Source organism: Hevea brasiliensis, chromosome 15 (assembly GCF_030052815.1).
Source record: "Hevea brasiliensis isolate MT/VB/25A 57/8 chromosome 15, ASM3005281v1, whole genome shotgun sequence".
NCBI lineage: Eukaryota > Viridiplantae > Streptophyta > Magnoliopsida > Malpighiales > Euphorbiaceae > Hevea > Hevea brasiliensis.
In genome coordinates this window covers 67589353-67606616 of record NC_079507.1, presented here as the reverse complement: position 1 = coordinate 67606616, position 17264 = coordinate 67589353, and the positions used below count along the sequence as shown (strand labels likewise).

At 34.5% G+C, this 17264-nt stretch overlaps 3 protein-coding genes across 7 annotated transcripts; all 3 read right to left on the bottom strand.

Moving 5' to 3' along the window:
- Positions 1-771: 771 nt before the first annotated feature.
- Positions 772-7263, bottom strand: LOC110673438 (dihydrolipoyllysine-residue succinyltransferase component of 2-oxoglutarate dehydrogenase complex 2, mitochondrial). Of its 4 annotated transcripts, none has more exons than XM_021836587.2 (15): positions 7011-7263; positions 6838-6902; positions 6672-6734; positions 5971-6031; positions 5848-5875; positions 5058-5125; positions 3841-3915; positions 3652-3707; positions 3514-3558; positions 3114-3383; positions 2894-2988; positions 2361-2451; positions 2146-2256; positions 1471-1665; positions 772-1219 (listed from the first exon to the last, which is right to left on the bottom strand). In XM_021836587.2, exons 2-15 carry the CDS (start codon positions 6889-6891, stop codon positions 1028-1030), a joined length of 1404 nt encoding a protein of 467 aa, XP_021692279.2. In that variant the 5' UTR covers positions 6892-6902; positions 7011-7263; the 3' UTR covers positions 772-1027. The 4 variants fall into 4 exon arrangements, with proteins under 4 accessions (XP_021692279.2, XP_021692277.2, XP_021692280.2 ...); XM_021836585.2 differs by having other exon boundaries at positions 6672-6746; positions 7011-7243; XM_021836588.2 differs by having other exon boundaries at positions 7072-7243.
- Positions 7264-9285: 2022 nt separating this feature from the next.
- Positions 9286-12094, bottom strand: LOC110673413 (glycine-rich protein 5). Of its 2 annotated transcripts, none has more exons than XM_058136959.1 (2): positions 11533-12094; positions 9286-9791 (listed from the first exon to the last, which is right to left on the bottom strand). In XM_058136959.1, the coding sequence occupies exons 1-2, from the start codon at positions 11990-11992 to the stop codon at positions 9472-9474; spliced, it is 780 nt and encodes a 259-aa protein (XP_057992942.1). In that variant the 5' UTR covers positions 11993-12094; the 3' UTR covers positions 9286-9471. The 2 variants fall into 2 exon arrangements, with proteins under 2 accessions (XP_057992942.1, XP_057992941.1); XM_058136958.1 differs by having other exon boundaries at positions 9286-9587; positions 11599-12087.
- A 1985-nt stretch (positions 12095-14079) lies between these two features.
- Positions 14080-16405, bottom strand: LOC110673407 (uncharacterized). Its single transcript, XM_021836542.2, has 3 exons — positions 16153-16405; positions 14462-14920; positions 14080-14329 (listed from the first exon to the last, which is right to left on the bottom strand). Exons 2-3 carry the CDS (start codon positions 14903-14905, stop codon positions 14174-14176), a joined length of 600 nt encoding a protein of 199 aa, XP_021692234.2. The 5' UTR covers positions 14906-14920; positions 16153-16405; the 3' UTR covers positions 14080-14173.
- Positions 16406-17264: the final 859 nt, after the last annotated feature.

The following is a 17264-nucleotide window of genomic DNA, read 5'->3' as shown; positions in this document are numbered from 1 at the left end:
ACATTGCAAATGAGTAAGATGCGAGCGAGGCCCCTATAAATTCAACATGAATTGACTACATAAGATAATAAATTTAACATGAATTGATTAGAAAACGGTGGAACTTTTTGAACCAAGGACCTCTTGTGGGAAAAGAACCCGGGATCTTCAATAACCTGTTAATTTAGTGTAGTTATAATTGATAATTATAAGTATTCGCTAATGATAATTAATTTATGTTAAATTTTTAGTGGCTAATAGAGATAAAATAACTAATAAAAATATATATTATATAATTTATTTTACTATTAAAACAAATATATAATTTTTATTTATTATATTATATTTATTTTATTATTTAAATAATATAAAAATATGTACAAATTAAAAGATTTTTTTTTCCTGAAATAATTAATGAAGAACAACTTCAATTTCGTAACTTTTTGAAATCAATTGAACAACAATTATTCACTACTTTTACTAAATGGGTTTGAAGTAATTAGAGTATAAAACCAACCTCTACCAAATATCCTCTTATGCAAATACCCCTTAAATCAGCCAGACTGATTGGCTCCCCCAGAGAGAGAAGCTTTGAGAGTTTTTTTTTTTTTTTTTTAATAGCAAAGAGAAGCTTCAAGAGAATTAACACAATAAGACGATGCAAAGTTCCTCTTGTCTAACTTTAATCCTAGTAACATTTGAAATTTAAAACCTTCATAATCAAATCAATACATCCTGCCAGACATCAAAAAGAAAATGTAATTAAAAAAAATACGTAATGATACATGCCCATGACCAAAATGTAAAATTTTTAAATAAATAAAGCGTACAGAGACAGAAAATTTCTTCTCAGTATAAAATAAGAGCATATACCATCTCGATTTCAATTAAATGAGGCAAGCCGCAATTGAAGAACTCATTACGGCAGTGAATCAATAACAACGCCCTACAAAACTTTGATACCAAAGTAATATTGCTGTCCGACAAAGTATTATCCCAGGTGTAGCAAAAATTTCATGAAATTGACCACCAATAACTAGCTTGATCTTCAAATGTCAAGAAGCAGCCTGCGTGGGTCCTCCACCACATCTTTGATACGACGCAAGAAGAAAACTGCCTCTCTTCCATCAATCAGCCTATGGTCATATGTTAGAGCAATATACATCATTGGCCTAGGGACAATATTGCCTCCAACCACCATTGGACGGGTCACTATTGAATGCATGCCCAAAATAGCGGACTGCAAATAAAATATTTGATTATAAGACTCTTGATCTCATCATCAAAGCCGTAATATGAACATCAAATGAGCAACATATGGTTTTCAAAAGATAATAACTCAATTACACAAAGCTGGACAGAGTCTCAGGAATCATGCACACATTTTTCAAAAAGATTTGACAAACATTTCAGTGCAGTAGTAGATTTATGGAATTAAGCTTAAAGCCCTAAACAGAAAAGCAAATTATATTTATCCCAGCAGAATCAAACCTGAGGAGGGTTAATGATAGGTGTACTCAAAAGACTTCCATAAACTCCTCCATTAGATATTGTAAATGAACCTCCAGCCATCTCATCAATTGATATAGTTCCATCATTCGCTTTCTTTGCAAGGGTGTTGATCTCCTTCTCTATCTCAGCAAAATTCATCTTATCCGCATTACGAATAACTGGGACAACAAGGCCCTGGATTGAATAGGTTGAAAACATCAAGTATCATATGAATAAGATGAAAACATCAAGTACCATATGAATAAGATGAAAACATCAAGTACCATATGAATAGAATCCGATTCATACAAATATTTTCATTCCTCATGCTTTATGATTAAATAGGGAATCTTTTTCTCAAAATTTCACATGCAACTTCAGCTAAATAGAAAGAAGCAGTGAAGAACAGTAGTTGTTTTCCCTTTTTCATATGTGGGGCCAGAGAACCTTTAATACAATCATAGTAGTTATTTTCTCTTTTTTCTTTCTTTTTTTTTTTGAATTCAGAATTTTCATGACTCAAAATGAAAACAAAAAAAGGGCATTTTAAACCATTAAGTTATTATTTTAAAAAATAGAAATTAAATTTCCAGACACTCAAGTACCAAATGCAGCAAATTCTGTCCGTGTTTATAAGCATAAGAAGCTAATGAGTTGAGAAAGATGAAGGCAAACCTTCGGAGTGCCAACAGCAATACTGATGTCTACATAATCTCTATATATTATATCATCCCCATCAATAACTGCATTTATAATAGGTTGATTCTGGAGCCCACTTACAGCAGCCTGAGCATTTTACAAACAAGGAAAAAGATAAGGAATTATATATGTTAGAATACAAATTTTATTAGCAAACTGTTTTTCTACATCCTTAATGACATGTTGCATACCTTTACAAATCCTGACATAAGGCCCAACTTAACTCCATGCTTTTCAACAAAAGCATCCTTATAGTCAGAACGGAGCTTCATCAAGTTAGTCCTGCAAATCAGCAAACCAATAGTGAGACACACATAGGAAAATCATCATGAGAACTGCATAAATGCCATTAACATAACAAAATCTGGTTTGAAGCAACAACATAACTCCCCACTAGAGAGAGAGAGAGAGAGAGAGAGAGAGAGAGAGAGAGAGAGAAGGTGTTCCCCAGGCATCCAAAAATAATGGAAATGACATTGACATTTAAAATATAGAGCATCACAAACCCTGGGGGAACTGATCATTTAAACACATGCATATATAAGGCAAGTAGAGAGGATGATATTTATTTCCACAGAAAGAGGCCGAATCAATGCTTTTGTGGCCTTGTGTTATGTGCATCCAGAACAGTATAAAACTATAAATGGCTTAACATCTATTATCAAAACAAGTATGAGGAAAGTGATACAAGTAACCAGATGCACTAAAATTGAACTGAACTCACATGTCAACTTCATTGAATGTAGTTAACATTGCAAATGTGTTTTGAGAGTCCTTCAATCGGGTTGCAACCCTTTTCCGGAGCCTTGTCATAGGAACCTGTGGTCATGAAAGTATTGAGGCCACACCATCAATGCTGTTTACAGACCTGATTGTACTTGCTTCAAATAAATGAACATCTTTCCAGGAACATTGTATATATAACAATAAGCCACGAGACTTACTCGTCTTTCCCTTTCCTTAGGAGGAAGCTGAGGTTCTCTTGCAGAGAGTTTAGGTGGTGCTGGTGCTGATGCTTTAGGCTTCTCTGTTTCAGGAGCAGTTTCAACTTTAGGCTTTTCCTCTTTCTTTCCTTGAGGAGCAGATTCCTTCTTAGGGGGAGGTTTCTCTGTTATTTTCTCAGAGGGAGCAACATGAGCTACACCTTCACCAGACTTTGAAACAACAGCAACCTTAGTTCCCGGTTCAACAGTCTCCCCTTCCTTGGCTACAAACTGCCAACAATACACACAGAACCTAGAATCAACATTTAAAATTCAAATCATTAAACCCCAGAAACCCATACCCAACCCAAAACAAACAAGTAATAAGACAAATAACACAAAATGTCAAGAGAAGTATTACCTCTTTTATCACACCTGCTTCTGGACTAGCCACATCAATTGTCACCTGAAAGAAAAATTATTCATCATAAGCATTCAATACATACAGCTGATTTCAATCCAATGAGGGAAAAAAGAGGGAATGGTAAGAGAAAAACACCTTATCTGTCTCAATTTGGGCAATTGGCTCATCAACTTCTACCCTATCACCAGGATCTGCTCTCAAGATATCATATTCACACGGTCAATAACTTGGAATTAACAAACACGCTAGCCAGCAATAGGGGAGAGAGAGAGAGAGAGAGAGAGAGAGAGAGAGAGAGAGAGAGAAACAACTGGTAAAGCATACTCTTCAAGAATTTTGCCAAAGTGCCATCAGTGATGGATTCACCCATAAAAGGGACAACAACATCAACCGCATCCCCTGCACCAGATACACAATATGAAAACATCATCAAATTTTGAAATAAAATAAAACCGCAAGATGAAATAGTAGCAGGGTCCTTCGAAAGCCAATAGCTTCCTTTTCAAGCAACTGGAAGTCATTAGGTTCAACACCCAGACTATTCCCTCAAAGAACTAAAAAAGCTAATTGCTTCTTCAATGATGTATTGACAAAGTGGCAGTAAACCATCCACCCCAACCATATCCAGGATGTTGCAACTTGTAAGAGTGCAGTTAACCAAGTATTCAACCATAATAATGGTAAAAATCAATACCAAAAGATGATTCATCCACTTGATTGAAACCTTACCATAAACAATGCCCTTATTGTTAAAATACTCTTCCCAAAAAAGCTTCTTAAAGAATTGCACATGTTAGAATTAATACGAAATAGCCTCACCAAGGAAGTTCTAGTAGGCTACTTTGCAACGACTCAGTGAAGTGCTACAATCATATCCTAGATAACGAAGTAAAGAATTTATGAATCATGAAGTAAATTGTCAATGGAACACTACAAGATACAATGAAAACTCAGTACTACAATTGATCCTCTTGACTCAAACCATAATAGATGCAACACCCTGTGATCAAACTTCCCAAAAGCTGCATAAAGAATAGCTTATGTTGGAACTAGATGGAACTAGCTTCATCAAGGAAGTACTACACTACATAGAAGTGGCCCAACAAGTACTATAGAGTTGATATCATATAAAAGTAATGGATTTACAATCACAAAGTACAAAACTCAACTCAACTCAACTAAGCCTTTATCCCAAAAATTTGGGGTCGGCTATATGGATTCGCTTTCTCCACTCTGAACGATTTTGGGTTAAATCCTCGGAAATGTGTAATGCTTCTAGGTCATGTTGTAATACTCTCCTCCAAGTCAATTTAGGTCTACCCCTTTTTTTCTTTCTATCCTCTAACCTAATGTGCTCTACTTGTCTAACTGGAGAATCACAAAGTACATAAGGATTCAAAAACAAAAACAACAGCCAAGGTTCATGCCAGCATCCTCCCCACACGCATACACAGGAGTGAGGTACTAAGACAAATACAACAACTCGCATACATATGTGTGAATACACAAAGAAAATTCACTACAACTAGCCAATGCCATACCACTATCTGAAGAAAATGGCCTGCTCCACATTTGCTTGGGAGCCATAAGCTCAAAACTGGCAAAATCCCTGCACGAAAATAAGGCCAAGTCAATAACTCTATTTGCATAAAACTTTTTTCAGCTATCTGATTCATTTCCTTTCTGGATAACTAAAAATTAAATAGAAATCACTAATTTAATAGTTCACTTAGAGATAAAAGCTAGATATTGTATGGCTAAAAAAATACTGAGCAGCTTAATTAGTTAATGCATTGCATCTAATTTAGCCCTCACCCCGTTAAGAAAGGTAAAATGACTAGGGTAAAAAAAGGTTGCTGAAACTGTTTAGGCTGGAAGCAGAAAAGGAAAAACAAAGTAAACTTGTTACAATACTTTAAGTGGGAGAAAACAATCTGTTCAAAACAGCTTTTCAATCTGTCAACATCATATCCAAGCTTCAATAAATACCAAAAAGGCCTCCTTTGTCTACATTATCTCTCCTTCAATCAGCCAGCTTTAGCCAGGAGACTCTTTTGACAGAGACATCTTCTGGTCCACTCCTTATGATACAGTGGATTGATTATAGACTTACAAAACCAGTAAACTTAAATGACCAGCGTAGAAAATTCACCAAAACCTTGGTGACCTCTGTGGCAGCAAGGCTTAATATGTAGTAGTTTCTTTACTCGTTCGCTCTAAAAGCATTATTCTAGTCCCAGTCCCACCAATTTGCATCCTAAATCATGATTCTAAAAGCACTAATTAAAAGAAATTCCATCAAAATCATAGAAATAGAATGGTGTCACTAACCTCCTGGGCACTGAACTAACAGAACAACCTACAATTAAAAAATAGATTTGCTCAAAGTCAAGACTCATCACAGCAAACAAAATAATCATTATCCACAAAACAATAAAAATTAGTCATAATTACCTGGTGAAATGAAGTGGCTGAAGTTGCGGACATGCCCAAAACCTCTTGGATGGAGCAAAATCTGTTCATACGGTAATTAAGGTTTTTTTTAAAGAAAAAAAAAAAGCTTGCTCGTAATATAATCTTTCAATACAAACCAATCAAGACAAAGCATATCCACTTTGTCTACCAGTAAAAAAAGGGTTAACATTGTTGGGAATGTTATACCAAAGTGGAAAATATAAGATTGAAAGGGCAGATACAAATGGCTGGGTTGCAATATTGAGATGGCTAGTCATTTAATAAACTCATATAATTTAACTAGCAATCCTTCCTTCATATTAATATGGTATGAGAACCCTATTTGGGTGCGTGCATTTCAGGCCGATTGCTTATTCCATTGGAAAAATATAAGATTGAGGATAAATACAAGTGATTGGGTTGCAAGATTGATGTGTGAAGGAAGTTAATCATTTATATAAACTCGAATTAATAATGAATTAAAATGTAATTTAAACAACACTTTCTGTCTAAATTTAACAAACGTGCCAAAAATGTGACGCAAAACTATAAATGAAAAAGACAAAAAAAAATTTCTTCCATCAATATCGCTAAACTTCTTCTGTAAAGAAATTTGAATTTATATAAAAATGTTTTGGGGGGGGGGGGGGGGGGGGGGGTGGGGTGTGGGGTTGGGGAAGGAGAGGGAACTAACGAAGTACCTCCTTCTCAGGAAGAGAGGAAACTCTAGGAGTAGATGCCGCAGGTCGAATGCTCAGCAAGGACTGCCTCAAAATCTAATACCCACAGATTCTAGTAAGCATGCCAATCTACATAGTATATGTATATATAACCATTAAAAAATAAAGAAGGAAGAAAAATTCTGACAGAAGAAGACGAGCCTCCACTGGCAACACTTCTTCTTAAAACCCCCAACATCATCGCTTGGATCTCTGCTTCGATGATCAAAACAAAAGAACAAAATTACTCAACAAATACTCAGAACAATCAGTAAAACAAGGAACATCAAGCGATCAATCCATGTATTATACAATACATACAAGCGTCGTCTGTGTGATGCAAATGAATGAGAGATTTGGAAATGCAGAGTTTAGGTTTAACCTGATTGGAGCTAACGGAGAGTTTGAACTCAGCGAATCAATAGAACAAGCAGAAGAAGAAGAAGTAGTAGGGTTTCCCCTTTGTGAGAAGAGAGAGAGAGGCTGCGAAGCTGGATTTTGAGCAAGTTGTGCGATCTCGCTGTAGCAAATTTACGATTTGGTTGCGTGGCGCAGTTTGATTGGTTCTAAAACAAAAATTGCTCCGCATGCGTTCGTTTTCCATTTTTTTTTTAAATTATACTTCGAAGGAAAGAGGAAAGCAGCAGCATGGTAGCCCTGAATAAAACGCTGTCGTTTTCCATTAATTTTTTTTTTTATTTTTTGGACAGAGCTTGCCCTTACTTGATAAATGGACTATTTAAAGAAAAATGGTTAGGGTTAAAATCATCTCTAAAGATTGTGAATTTTAATTGAAATTTAACTTTAATAATATTTTATAAATTTAAATAGACAATAACTACACTTCTAAATTTTTCTTTTAATTATTTGAAAAAAAAAACAAATAACAAAATCAGTTAGCAAACAAAAAGATCGTTCAGATTGGGAATTGAAATGGGCTAAAAATTGCAATGTAGCGACTTCTCCAATAATGGGAGAAAATTCTGCGCAGCCATACGTTGACCATGTGCTTGGCTTTTGATTAAATAATAATAATAATAATAATAATAATAATAATAAAAGCCATTTGCTTGGCTGGCTGGGTAAGAGTAACCTCGGTGCATTATGGACTCATTGTTTTTAGATTTTCTATTTCTTTATTATCTTTTAATACTTGAAAGAAAATGAAATATAATTTTCCATAAAGATTTCATAATGTTCCTTTTACCTGTATTTTATTTTTTACCTTCATGGAACTTAGGAGATGCTGAGAGCCAAGAAAAATAAAGGACAAGAAAGAATGCAGTGATAAAAAATGGCACCAACAGCAATGATATTCGGCAGCATCTAAATTATCCCCACAAATTCTTGTTAAATTCGAACTATAGTATGGCAAATTTCCAGATTGTTGCTTGCAATATGGCTTATCAAAGACAAAGTATATCATATAAAACGTCTATGATCATGTTTCAGAAAATGGACCAAATATTTGGCTTAAACATAAAAATTTGAAACATGAAGTTTACAGATAAATATATATGTGGGTGGCTTAACATTGAAGTAGGGTTGACTCTAATATCATGTAGAGAAAATAGACGGACCTACCTCTATCATAAAAGTTAGTTAGGAGATTTGCCCAAATTATATATATTGTTCAAATTTTTTATCTCAAACTAATGTGGAATAACAATGAACGGTAACTATTAGACTATCATCTCCTGATAGCTAAGTGAAATAAGAACAACTTGGAACTCATAGTCTTTGCTCTAAGTTTTGATAGCTAAGAGAAGTTATTGGTTTAAAATTAGTTAAGGGCTTGAAAGCGAAACTAACTATATATAGAGACGAGAATGCTAATTAACTAATTATGGATGACATGCATAATTATGCATTAGAGAGAATATATACATAGAGAGAGAGTTGCAACAATTAATAGGTTGGTCATATATCACTATAGTATTTAAACAACTTAAAAAATCTTCTACTAAATATCGAGAATTTAGGCCTATTTATCATAATTGGAGACCAACTGACATTTTATAATAGCTTAAATTATTTTCCTTCAATATATATTGGTGAATTTGAGAAAGTTATATCATGCACTGAAGTATTAAAAAATAATACTTTCTATATATACATAAACTCAATTCAACTCAACGAAGCCTTTATCCCAAAAATTTAAGGTAAGCTATATGGATTCATTTTCTCTACTTTAAATGATTTTTTATTAAATCTTAAAAAATGTGTATTATTTCTAGGTCATATTGTACTACTATCCTCAAAGTCAATTTAGGTCTACTCCCTTTTTTCTTTATATCCTCTAACCTAATGTGTTCTACTTGTCTAACTGAAATATCTATATGTCTACGCTTCATTTAACCAAACCACCTCAATCGTGTAGTTAATATAATAAATGAGTGAAATAATTTATCATTCCATGCATCTCTATTTATTTAGTGGAAAGAAAATATGAGGTGAAATACATATATATCCGGACTTTAATCAAAGAAAATGCTAAAGCTAGAATTATTTCAAATGCAATAATAATAATAATAATAATAATAATTATTATTATTATTATTATTGATAAGTTAACATGTTGTCAGTGAAAGCAATAGAAACACGATGCTCATCATGGGGAGCCAATAGCTTTCAAAAGTGCCGCTAATTACATAATCTTACTGTAAAGAGCTTAATTATTCATTTCATAATCAATTCATGGGAAAAAAAAGATCAAATAAACATCAAATGATTGAACTCTAGTTCGTATGGAAATAAACAGACAATTGCGCTCTTTGTTACTTCAAGGCAATCCACCTCCCAGCCCACCACCAGCGCCACCACCGGCACCAAACCCACCTCCAGCCCCACCACCAAGTCCACCGCCACCACCTCCTCCAAAGCCACCTCCACCTCCACCTCCAGCACCACCACCAGCACCAGCTCCGCCACCAAACCCAGCTCCCCCTCCAAAACCAGCACCTCCACCACCCACTCCACCACCCCCACCTCCAAACCCTCCACCACCACCAGCACCTCCTCCAAGTCCACCACCAACTCCACCCCCAGCACCACCACCAAATCCTGCTCCACCTCCAGCACCACCACCTAACCCACCACCACCTCCACCTCCAAACCCGCCACCACCTCCACCACCAAGTCTAGGGCGGTGGTGAAATAAGTTCTTTTCATCTTGAAAAGAATTACCCTTCTCGTCCACAAGCTTCCTAGCAACAGTAGCAGTGCAAACAAGAGCACCAAGAAGCAAAACAAGGAACAATTTCGAAGTCATCTGATGCTGTAGCTAATCGTTTTAAATATAGCTGAGATGACTTTGGTGAAGAAGTGAGGATTCGAGAGAGGGAATATATAGAGAATGGGAAGGTCAAGATTACGACATAAAGAGAGCACAGTTGAGAAGTTTGCATAATTTGGCTCATCTTCTGTCCAAAACCGTGTTGAGGCATTTAATGCACCCAGCTGTATCCATTGAAAGAGAAGGATCGAGAGCTTTTGCTTTGATTTATGCATGTAAATTAAGAAGAAAGGACTTCAGACTTTGCTGATGTAGCTAGTTGAGATTGCTTTTTAGTTGAAGGATTAGATGTGTGTATTAATTAAAGTAGGAAAATACTTCATCTTTGTTGAGCTTGCATGTTGCTTTTCGGCGTTTGACCGCAATAATCAAACGTCCAATTTATGTGCATCACTGTATGTGTCAGATAATTAATGACTTGTGTATAATTTATTTTTATATTTTCGAATTGATGTTATTACTTGTTTGGTTTTTTAAATCTCTCTGTAGGTTTAAGATTCGGAAACAGTTGGGATTAATTACCTTCAATTGTACAGCCAATATAAAAAAAATAATAAAAAAAGTAATAAAAGTACTATTTTAATTACTATTATGTAAAGTTTGTAACCATTCTATTGTTAGATATATAATTCTGTGGTAAGTACAAAGAAAAGTAACAACACATTCGAAATTTCACTTTAGTGCTTGTTCTTGCTGATTAAAACTTGAAATTTGCAAGATATATGAATTTCTAGTTCTACTATGGTTTTCCTTTTTAGAAAAAAAAAAAGGATAGGTAAAAACATGTTTTTTGAATTCCTGCCAATAATTAATTAATGAAAATTAATTTTATATACTGAGATCAATAAAAAATAATGTTTTATATATAAAAAATTTAATTTAATTTTTAATTTTAAAAACATAAAAATTATATATTTTTAAAGAAAAAAAATATATATACACCGAATGTACTTCATAATAATATCTCACTTTATAAGTTGTGATGATCAAAGCTGGTGGAATAAACCTAATTAACTGGCATTTTTAAAACAATTTCAATTTAGTTCCCAGTACCATCTACATGTGAAAAATTAAATCTGTTGAAACTGGAATTGACATAAAAGAATTTAGTTGAAACATGGGGTTGCCGTGTAGATCAGGTAATAGCTAGGAAACAAGAATTTGTCCTAGCCGTAGATGCAAGTTTTAAAAATGATATATAAATATATATATCTCCTTGTATTTAATCTCCTTTTTTTTTTTTTTTTACAACAAAATTTGGGAATAGAACGCCTCTTGCATTTATTCTGACGCTTATACATTTTTATAATTGCATGATGCATGGGACGTTGGATGGAGAGAGAAAGAGATAGAGAAGAAGCTTCATTCAAGGTGAAGTAGAAAGTTATTTTCTTTTCTTCATTGATCAACCATGATACCAACAATCAAAGATCAAACACTAAATATGAAAAACAACGCTTTAAAACCAACACTTAACATGGAGTTTCAACTACATTCTGAGAATAATTAATAATGATCTGAGATAATTGTGTCTTCAAGGCAATCCACCTCCAAGTCCACCGCCAGCGCCTCCACCTGCACCAAACCCTCCTCCAGCTCCACCGCCAAGTCCACCCCCACCACCACCTCCTAATCCTCCTCCACCTCCAGCTCCACCACCAAGCCCACCTCCAGCACCTCCTCCAAATCCACCACCAAAACCGGCTCCTCCACCCAATCCTCCACCACCACCACCTCCAAATCCTCCACCACCACCAGCGCCTCCACCTAGACCACCTCCAGCTCCTCCTCCAAATCCAGCACCACCACCAAGTCCACCTCCACCGCCTAAGCCGCCACCACCTCCAGCACCACCACCACCTCCAGCACCACCACCTAGGCCGCCCCCATGGTGAAACAAATTCTTCTCATCCTCAAAAGAACTCTTTTCGGTCACAAGCTTCCTAGCACTACTAGTGCAAACTAGAGCACCAAAAAGCAAAACAAGAAACAAGTTATTACGAGTCATCTTTTCTAAGTTTTTATGATGACTAAGATGGATTTGGTAAGAAATGGAGGATCGAAGAAGAGGGTTATATAGAGAGATGCGGAAGCTAAGATGGAGAGGTTAGAAAGACACAGTTGAGCCTCTTAAATTTTGTTTATCTTCTCATCTAAAAACCGTACAGATCAGTTAATGCACATAACTATCGCTGTTGAAAAAGAAAACCCTAACCATGCCCTACACCGCATGATCAATTCAAGTAAAGCTTTAGTTTGCTTTATATATGGAATAATTATTTTCTTTATTTTTTCCTGATAATTATTTGCATGGAGTGCTTTAGTTCTACTTCTGCATGTACTTTTGAGTTGCATCTTGATAATCTTTTTAGGGTTATTGATGTCCACTTTCCACACTGCGTGCATGAAATAGCACATAAATATCACTATTAAAACAGATCTTATTTATGGAATTCCATTTTGAACATTTTGATAGAACGTCTAATATTAGACCTGATCATAACTGGTAATTAAACTGAGGTGAGATGCATGCTTTTGTTTGTAGTGCTTGATGTCCATTAGTAGATGGGGAATTAATTAGTCATGCGTCCTGCTTTAGGCTGGCATTCTCTGCGACCACCGACAAAGGGTACACTGCGCCACGCACACAATACGCCCATTAAGTCGCTGCAATGGTGAGGGGCATGGCCCATGGGATCTGTAGCCACAAGAACTGATAAATATTAACAAAACTACTGCAAATTAACCTGCTTTGTTTTTGTTTTTAGGCTCCTGCGGACGTCAAGGCTGAAGTGTATCATTGTGAGGCTAATGATACAATATTCCATAAAATTGTTGAAAATATGTTAATATGCAGAATTTAAGATTGTGAGCGCAACTAGTTAACCCCAACAATTTAGCCCAGCAGCAAAAGCCTTACTATTGTTATTATACATTACTTGATATTTAATGACGGGACCATACATTTGTTTTTTCATAATCTATTCCAATTAAAAATAATTTTAGTACCATTAGCATTGAGTTAAAAGCTCATTGATTAGGCATAACATGATTAATCTTTAAATAATTCTTATTTAACAATACTAAAAGTAACGGTTATTAAATGCATTAAATATTAATAAATTTAAAAAAAAAACGATAAATAAAAAAAAATACAACCATATTCTAATAGAATCTAGACAATATTTATAGTATACATAATTCATAGCTCGTTAGGTCAATAAATAAAGGGTTGATGCGGGGGAAAAAATCAAACCTTATTTGACTCTATTTGTTATTATAGTCTATTTTTTTGCAATTTTATAAATTATATAAGAGTTTAATAATTATTAAATTAAATATTTATATCGAGATTTATATATTTATTATATACACTTTAATTAATTATACGTGGTTATTAAATCAGTTCTCATATAAAGTCAAACTTATATTATTTGCACTTATAATTTTGTTTAGATAAGCTTTTTAATTAACTTCTTCTTTATAAATGCTCCAAAATAATTACTCTCTCTGTCTATTTTTAAGAAAGATAATATAAAATTTTTATTATTCTCTCAATCTCCTTTATCTCATCTAATCACTCTTTATATAAATATTTATTATATTTAGTAAAAATAAAAGAAATAAAAATGTAGCTTATGACAAGTAATTAAATCTAATTAAACCTACTATAAAGTTCACAGCAAGCCTAATGATAAAGACTATTACCCTGTCTGCATTTTAATTTTTGTTTTGTTAAAAATTATTTGTCGTATTTAAAAAATAAGAAATATTAATTATTTTTTTAATTTTATTCTTTATTTTTATTAAATAAAATCAATATTTATATAATAAGTAATTAAATGAGATAAAAAGAATAATTTGCAATCGCAAATAAAGTAGTATAATAAACAACCATTAATTTCTGTTCGCATTTAATCCTCTCAAACCCAAAGCCATATCATATCCCTACATCCATACATAATTTTGGTAGACCTCAACAACTTAACAGCCACATGCATAGCTAGGGTCATCAAATTATGCAGATTTAATTCTATTAAATTTCACATTTATGCGCCAAACTCATTGATCCAACCGATTAAAATGGATGCAATGTTAACAAAAATATTTAGACTATCCAAATTCACCTTTCAAAATACTGAAATATGTTGTTAAGATGTCACTTAAACAGGCAAGGAGAAAACAGAACCTACAAATCATCTGAAACTCTCATGCCATAATGGCCTGCCAAACTTTGAACAGTTTTGTCACTCAAGACACCAACTATCATCTCATACTTCTTAAAATTAGCTTTTAGGTTCTCCACCTGTTGCTTATGTAGCTTCTCTTCTCTGTCCAGTTGTTGCTGGAGGGTGAATCACCATTTAGAACAACATAACTAGTCAGCAACATTACAGAAAACTGGATTCGTGTGGGGAAAAGTATACAAGAATTAGCCAGAAAATTCAACAGATATTATCAGAATGCAAAAACTTACCTTGAGCAAGAAAGAAGCTTCAGCGGCATGCTTTCGAGTGAGGCGCTTCAGTTTCTTTGCTACCTCAAAATCAGGGTCACTTGGGTCTAACCAACTGCAACGTACCCTTCTACCAGGCTTCACTGGGCGATCATCGAACATTTCAACTTCAGCAAAACGAGCCCTTACAGGCCTTGGCATCCCAGCAATCAAGAAAGGAAATTCAGTTATGGATGAGATGACTTTGTTGGCTTTCTCAGAGTCTTCCATCTCTACCAAAGCACAAAGGATGTTCCCAGTTTCCAAATAGTTTGGAATTAAACTCGCGCTCACGACAGTTCCAAACTGATTTAGAGCTTTTGCTAAGACAGTTTCGGTTACTTGTGGTGAGAGGTTGTCAACAAAAATTGTCCGCTTCACTTTCTCTTCAAAAGCAGCATACTTTGCTTCAGCTGTAGACTCCATGTTATAGTGCACACTCTAAGTAAAGCCAAAAACATAGAAAGACAAAGTATCAATTATAGGTTTTTTAATCCATAATTATATTTTATCATTACGTCTAGCCAATCATTACACATCATATCCACTATGTCAAATTAATAACCAGGTGGCATCGAAACCAAAAACTTGCATATTTAAAAATATTTTATGATAAAGCTAAATGGATTTACCAATATCAATATTAACCCAGCTTCAAGATCTTAAAGTAGACCATAAGCAAACCAAGAACCACATCACTGCAGGCTATCTTGCCATGATTTAGACCTATCCCTTGATTAACGTTTAAACAAACAAATGCAATTCCACTATATTAAACAAGTGAACTTCAAAAATATCTAGATGCTGCTATATGCACAGATATACTAACATTTTCATTAAGTGGACCAATTTTTTTCCCAAATTTCAAACCCATAAACCAAAACCAAGAAAGAAAAAACTGGTTAAAAAAATCTGAAAGGGCGCATAATAGTTGCAGGAATTCAAACGGGCATTGCAGTGATACTAGAAAACAAAAGCCTAAATATAGTTACTCACAAGTAATCACTACCCAAAAGCCAATGTGTTTTTGTAGCATTAATTATCAAGTTTGAAAAGATTGTGCACAGTCATAGAAAGCCATCACTCCTACAATGCAATTAATTTAATCCATTGACATGAGTTATGATGTTATTATTATATGATGCCAAGGGTATATAAGTAATTTTAATATCAAAAAATATCTAATTCTTTCCCCTTACTCTTTTATGCAAACAAAGAAAATTTAAGACATTTCTTTTTTTTTTCTTCTCTCTCCATTTCCTCAATCCAAAGAAAAGTTTGGACATCAAATAAAAATCGAACATCCAAAACCACGAATACACCTCACAAATAGATAATAATAATAAAAAAAAAAGCTCAATCAATTATCAATTGATATAAGGGGATTTACTAGGAATGTGGAGAATCAGTGAAGAATGAGAGAAAGATATAGGAGAGGAGAGAAATTGAGAATTTGTTAATGATCTTACAAACAGCAAGAGTGCACAGATCAGATGCAGAACCTTGCAACACTATAGGGAATGCATAACAATCATTAACAACAAACAATCTAACTAGTCCAGAAATAAAATTGGAATGATGGAGCGAAATAACACAGTGGAAAAGAAAAGAAAAGATTGCTCAAAAAAGAAAAGAAAAGAAAAGAAAAGAAAAGAAAGGATTAGGAGTCATACATTCTCTGCGACGAAGAGAAAACCTCTGTTGCGCGACTGAAATGAAACGGCTTATAGAGAGAAAAGGAATTGGTAAACTCTGGTTCTCGGTAGCCAAACAGGCGTAACGTAACTGGGTAGCCAAACAGACGTGACGTATATGGGCAAAATCAGCGGAATGGGAAAAAACAGGGCTCTATTTCTTTTTTCTGTCTCGTCGACGGCCAATTTGAGAGGAAAATAATAATAATAATAAATTCACATGCTAGGTTATTTTTTATTAAACAAAAAAGCAATTTGGATTTATTTCAAGAATCAGTTTTCCGATGTTATAAAATGAATATTGAATAAAAATATTATATTATTTTTTACTATAATAATATAATATAAATTTTAAATTATAAAAAAAAAAATTTGTTTAGAATGCCCCGTCCCGCCATCCTCGGAATTGAATCAAAACTTCAAATCGTGGGTCGATCCAGCCCAAGCTCTAAAATAGATTCCGTCGGAGCCCATACTCACGAGGCACAAAAATTAGATACCCAAGACAAAAAAAAAAAAACCCTCGTCCACAATGACAATGAAATGCCAAGGAATTGAAACAAAGAAAGCACTCTGCTTCACTAATCTGAACTGAAACAACTTGTAGCATGAAGTGCGTCCAATTTCACTCTTCATTTCCTTCCTTACATCCACATCCCAAGCCTATGCAGCAGCGACTGAAGACACAGAAATTGCTATGCTCTTATATAGCCAAAGAATACCAGCAAGGACAAGGGCTATGATTAACCCTCTCATTCTTGCTGACACTTCCCCACCTAAAGGAGATATATCCGTCTTCCTTCAAAATGGGCGACTCAATTTTGTAGATAAAAATCTCTCCAATTTCTCAATGGAATTGGACTCATTTTTTTTTATTATTATTATTATTTCGCAGCGGCTTGCTTATGTTTGTATATGGGTTAGCCAACTTTAGTGGTGCCGGTTTTCATGTCTAAAATCTAAACAACATGAATTTGATGAGGAAACTGAAGAAGATTCAGTGCCTGATGATGATGGTTCCAAAGATGGAGGCAGGCACCCCCGGGCCAAAATCACTAATAATAAAACGAGGCTCCCAACTAAGCCTCGCG

What these genes read in the sequence shown, in the direction of transcription:
- LOC110673438 (XM_021836585.2), bottom strand. Translation starts at nt 6,891, where the DNA reads ATGATGTTGGGGGTTTTAAGAAGAAGTGTTGCCAGTGGAGGCTCGTCT. An exon ending in CCTCTCTTCCTGAGAAGGAG is followed by an intron (nt 6,032 to 6,671) that starts GTACTTCGTTAG and finishes CCGTATGAACAG; the next exon opens with ATTTTGCTCCATCCAAGAGG. An exon ending in TTATGTCAGGATTTGTAAAG is followed by an intron (nt 2,257 to 2,360) that starts GTATGCAACATG and finishes TAAAATGCTCAG; the next exon opens with GCTGCTGTAAGTGGGCTCCA.
- LOC110673413 (XM_058136959.1), bottom strand. Translation starts at nt 11,992, where the DNA reads ATGACTCGTAATAACTTGTTTCTTGTTTTGCTTTTTGGTGCTCTAGTT. An exon ending in CGCTGGCGGTGGACTTGGAG is followed by an intron (nt 9,792 to 11,532) that starts GTGGATTGCCTT and finishes TTGGAGGTGGAG; the next exon opens with GTGGTGGTGGGTTAGGTGGT.
- LOC110673407 (XM_021836542.2), bottom strand. Translation starts at nt 14,905, where the DNA reads ATGGAGTCTACAGCTGAAGCAAAGTATGCTGCTTTTGAAGAGAAAGTG. An exon ending in AAGCTTCTTTCTTGCTCAAG is followed by an intron (nt 14,330 to 14,461) that starts GTAAGTTTTTGC and finishes TTCACCCTCCAG; the next exon opens with CAACAACTGGACAGAGAAGA.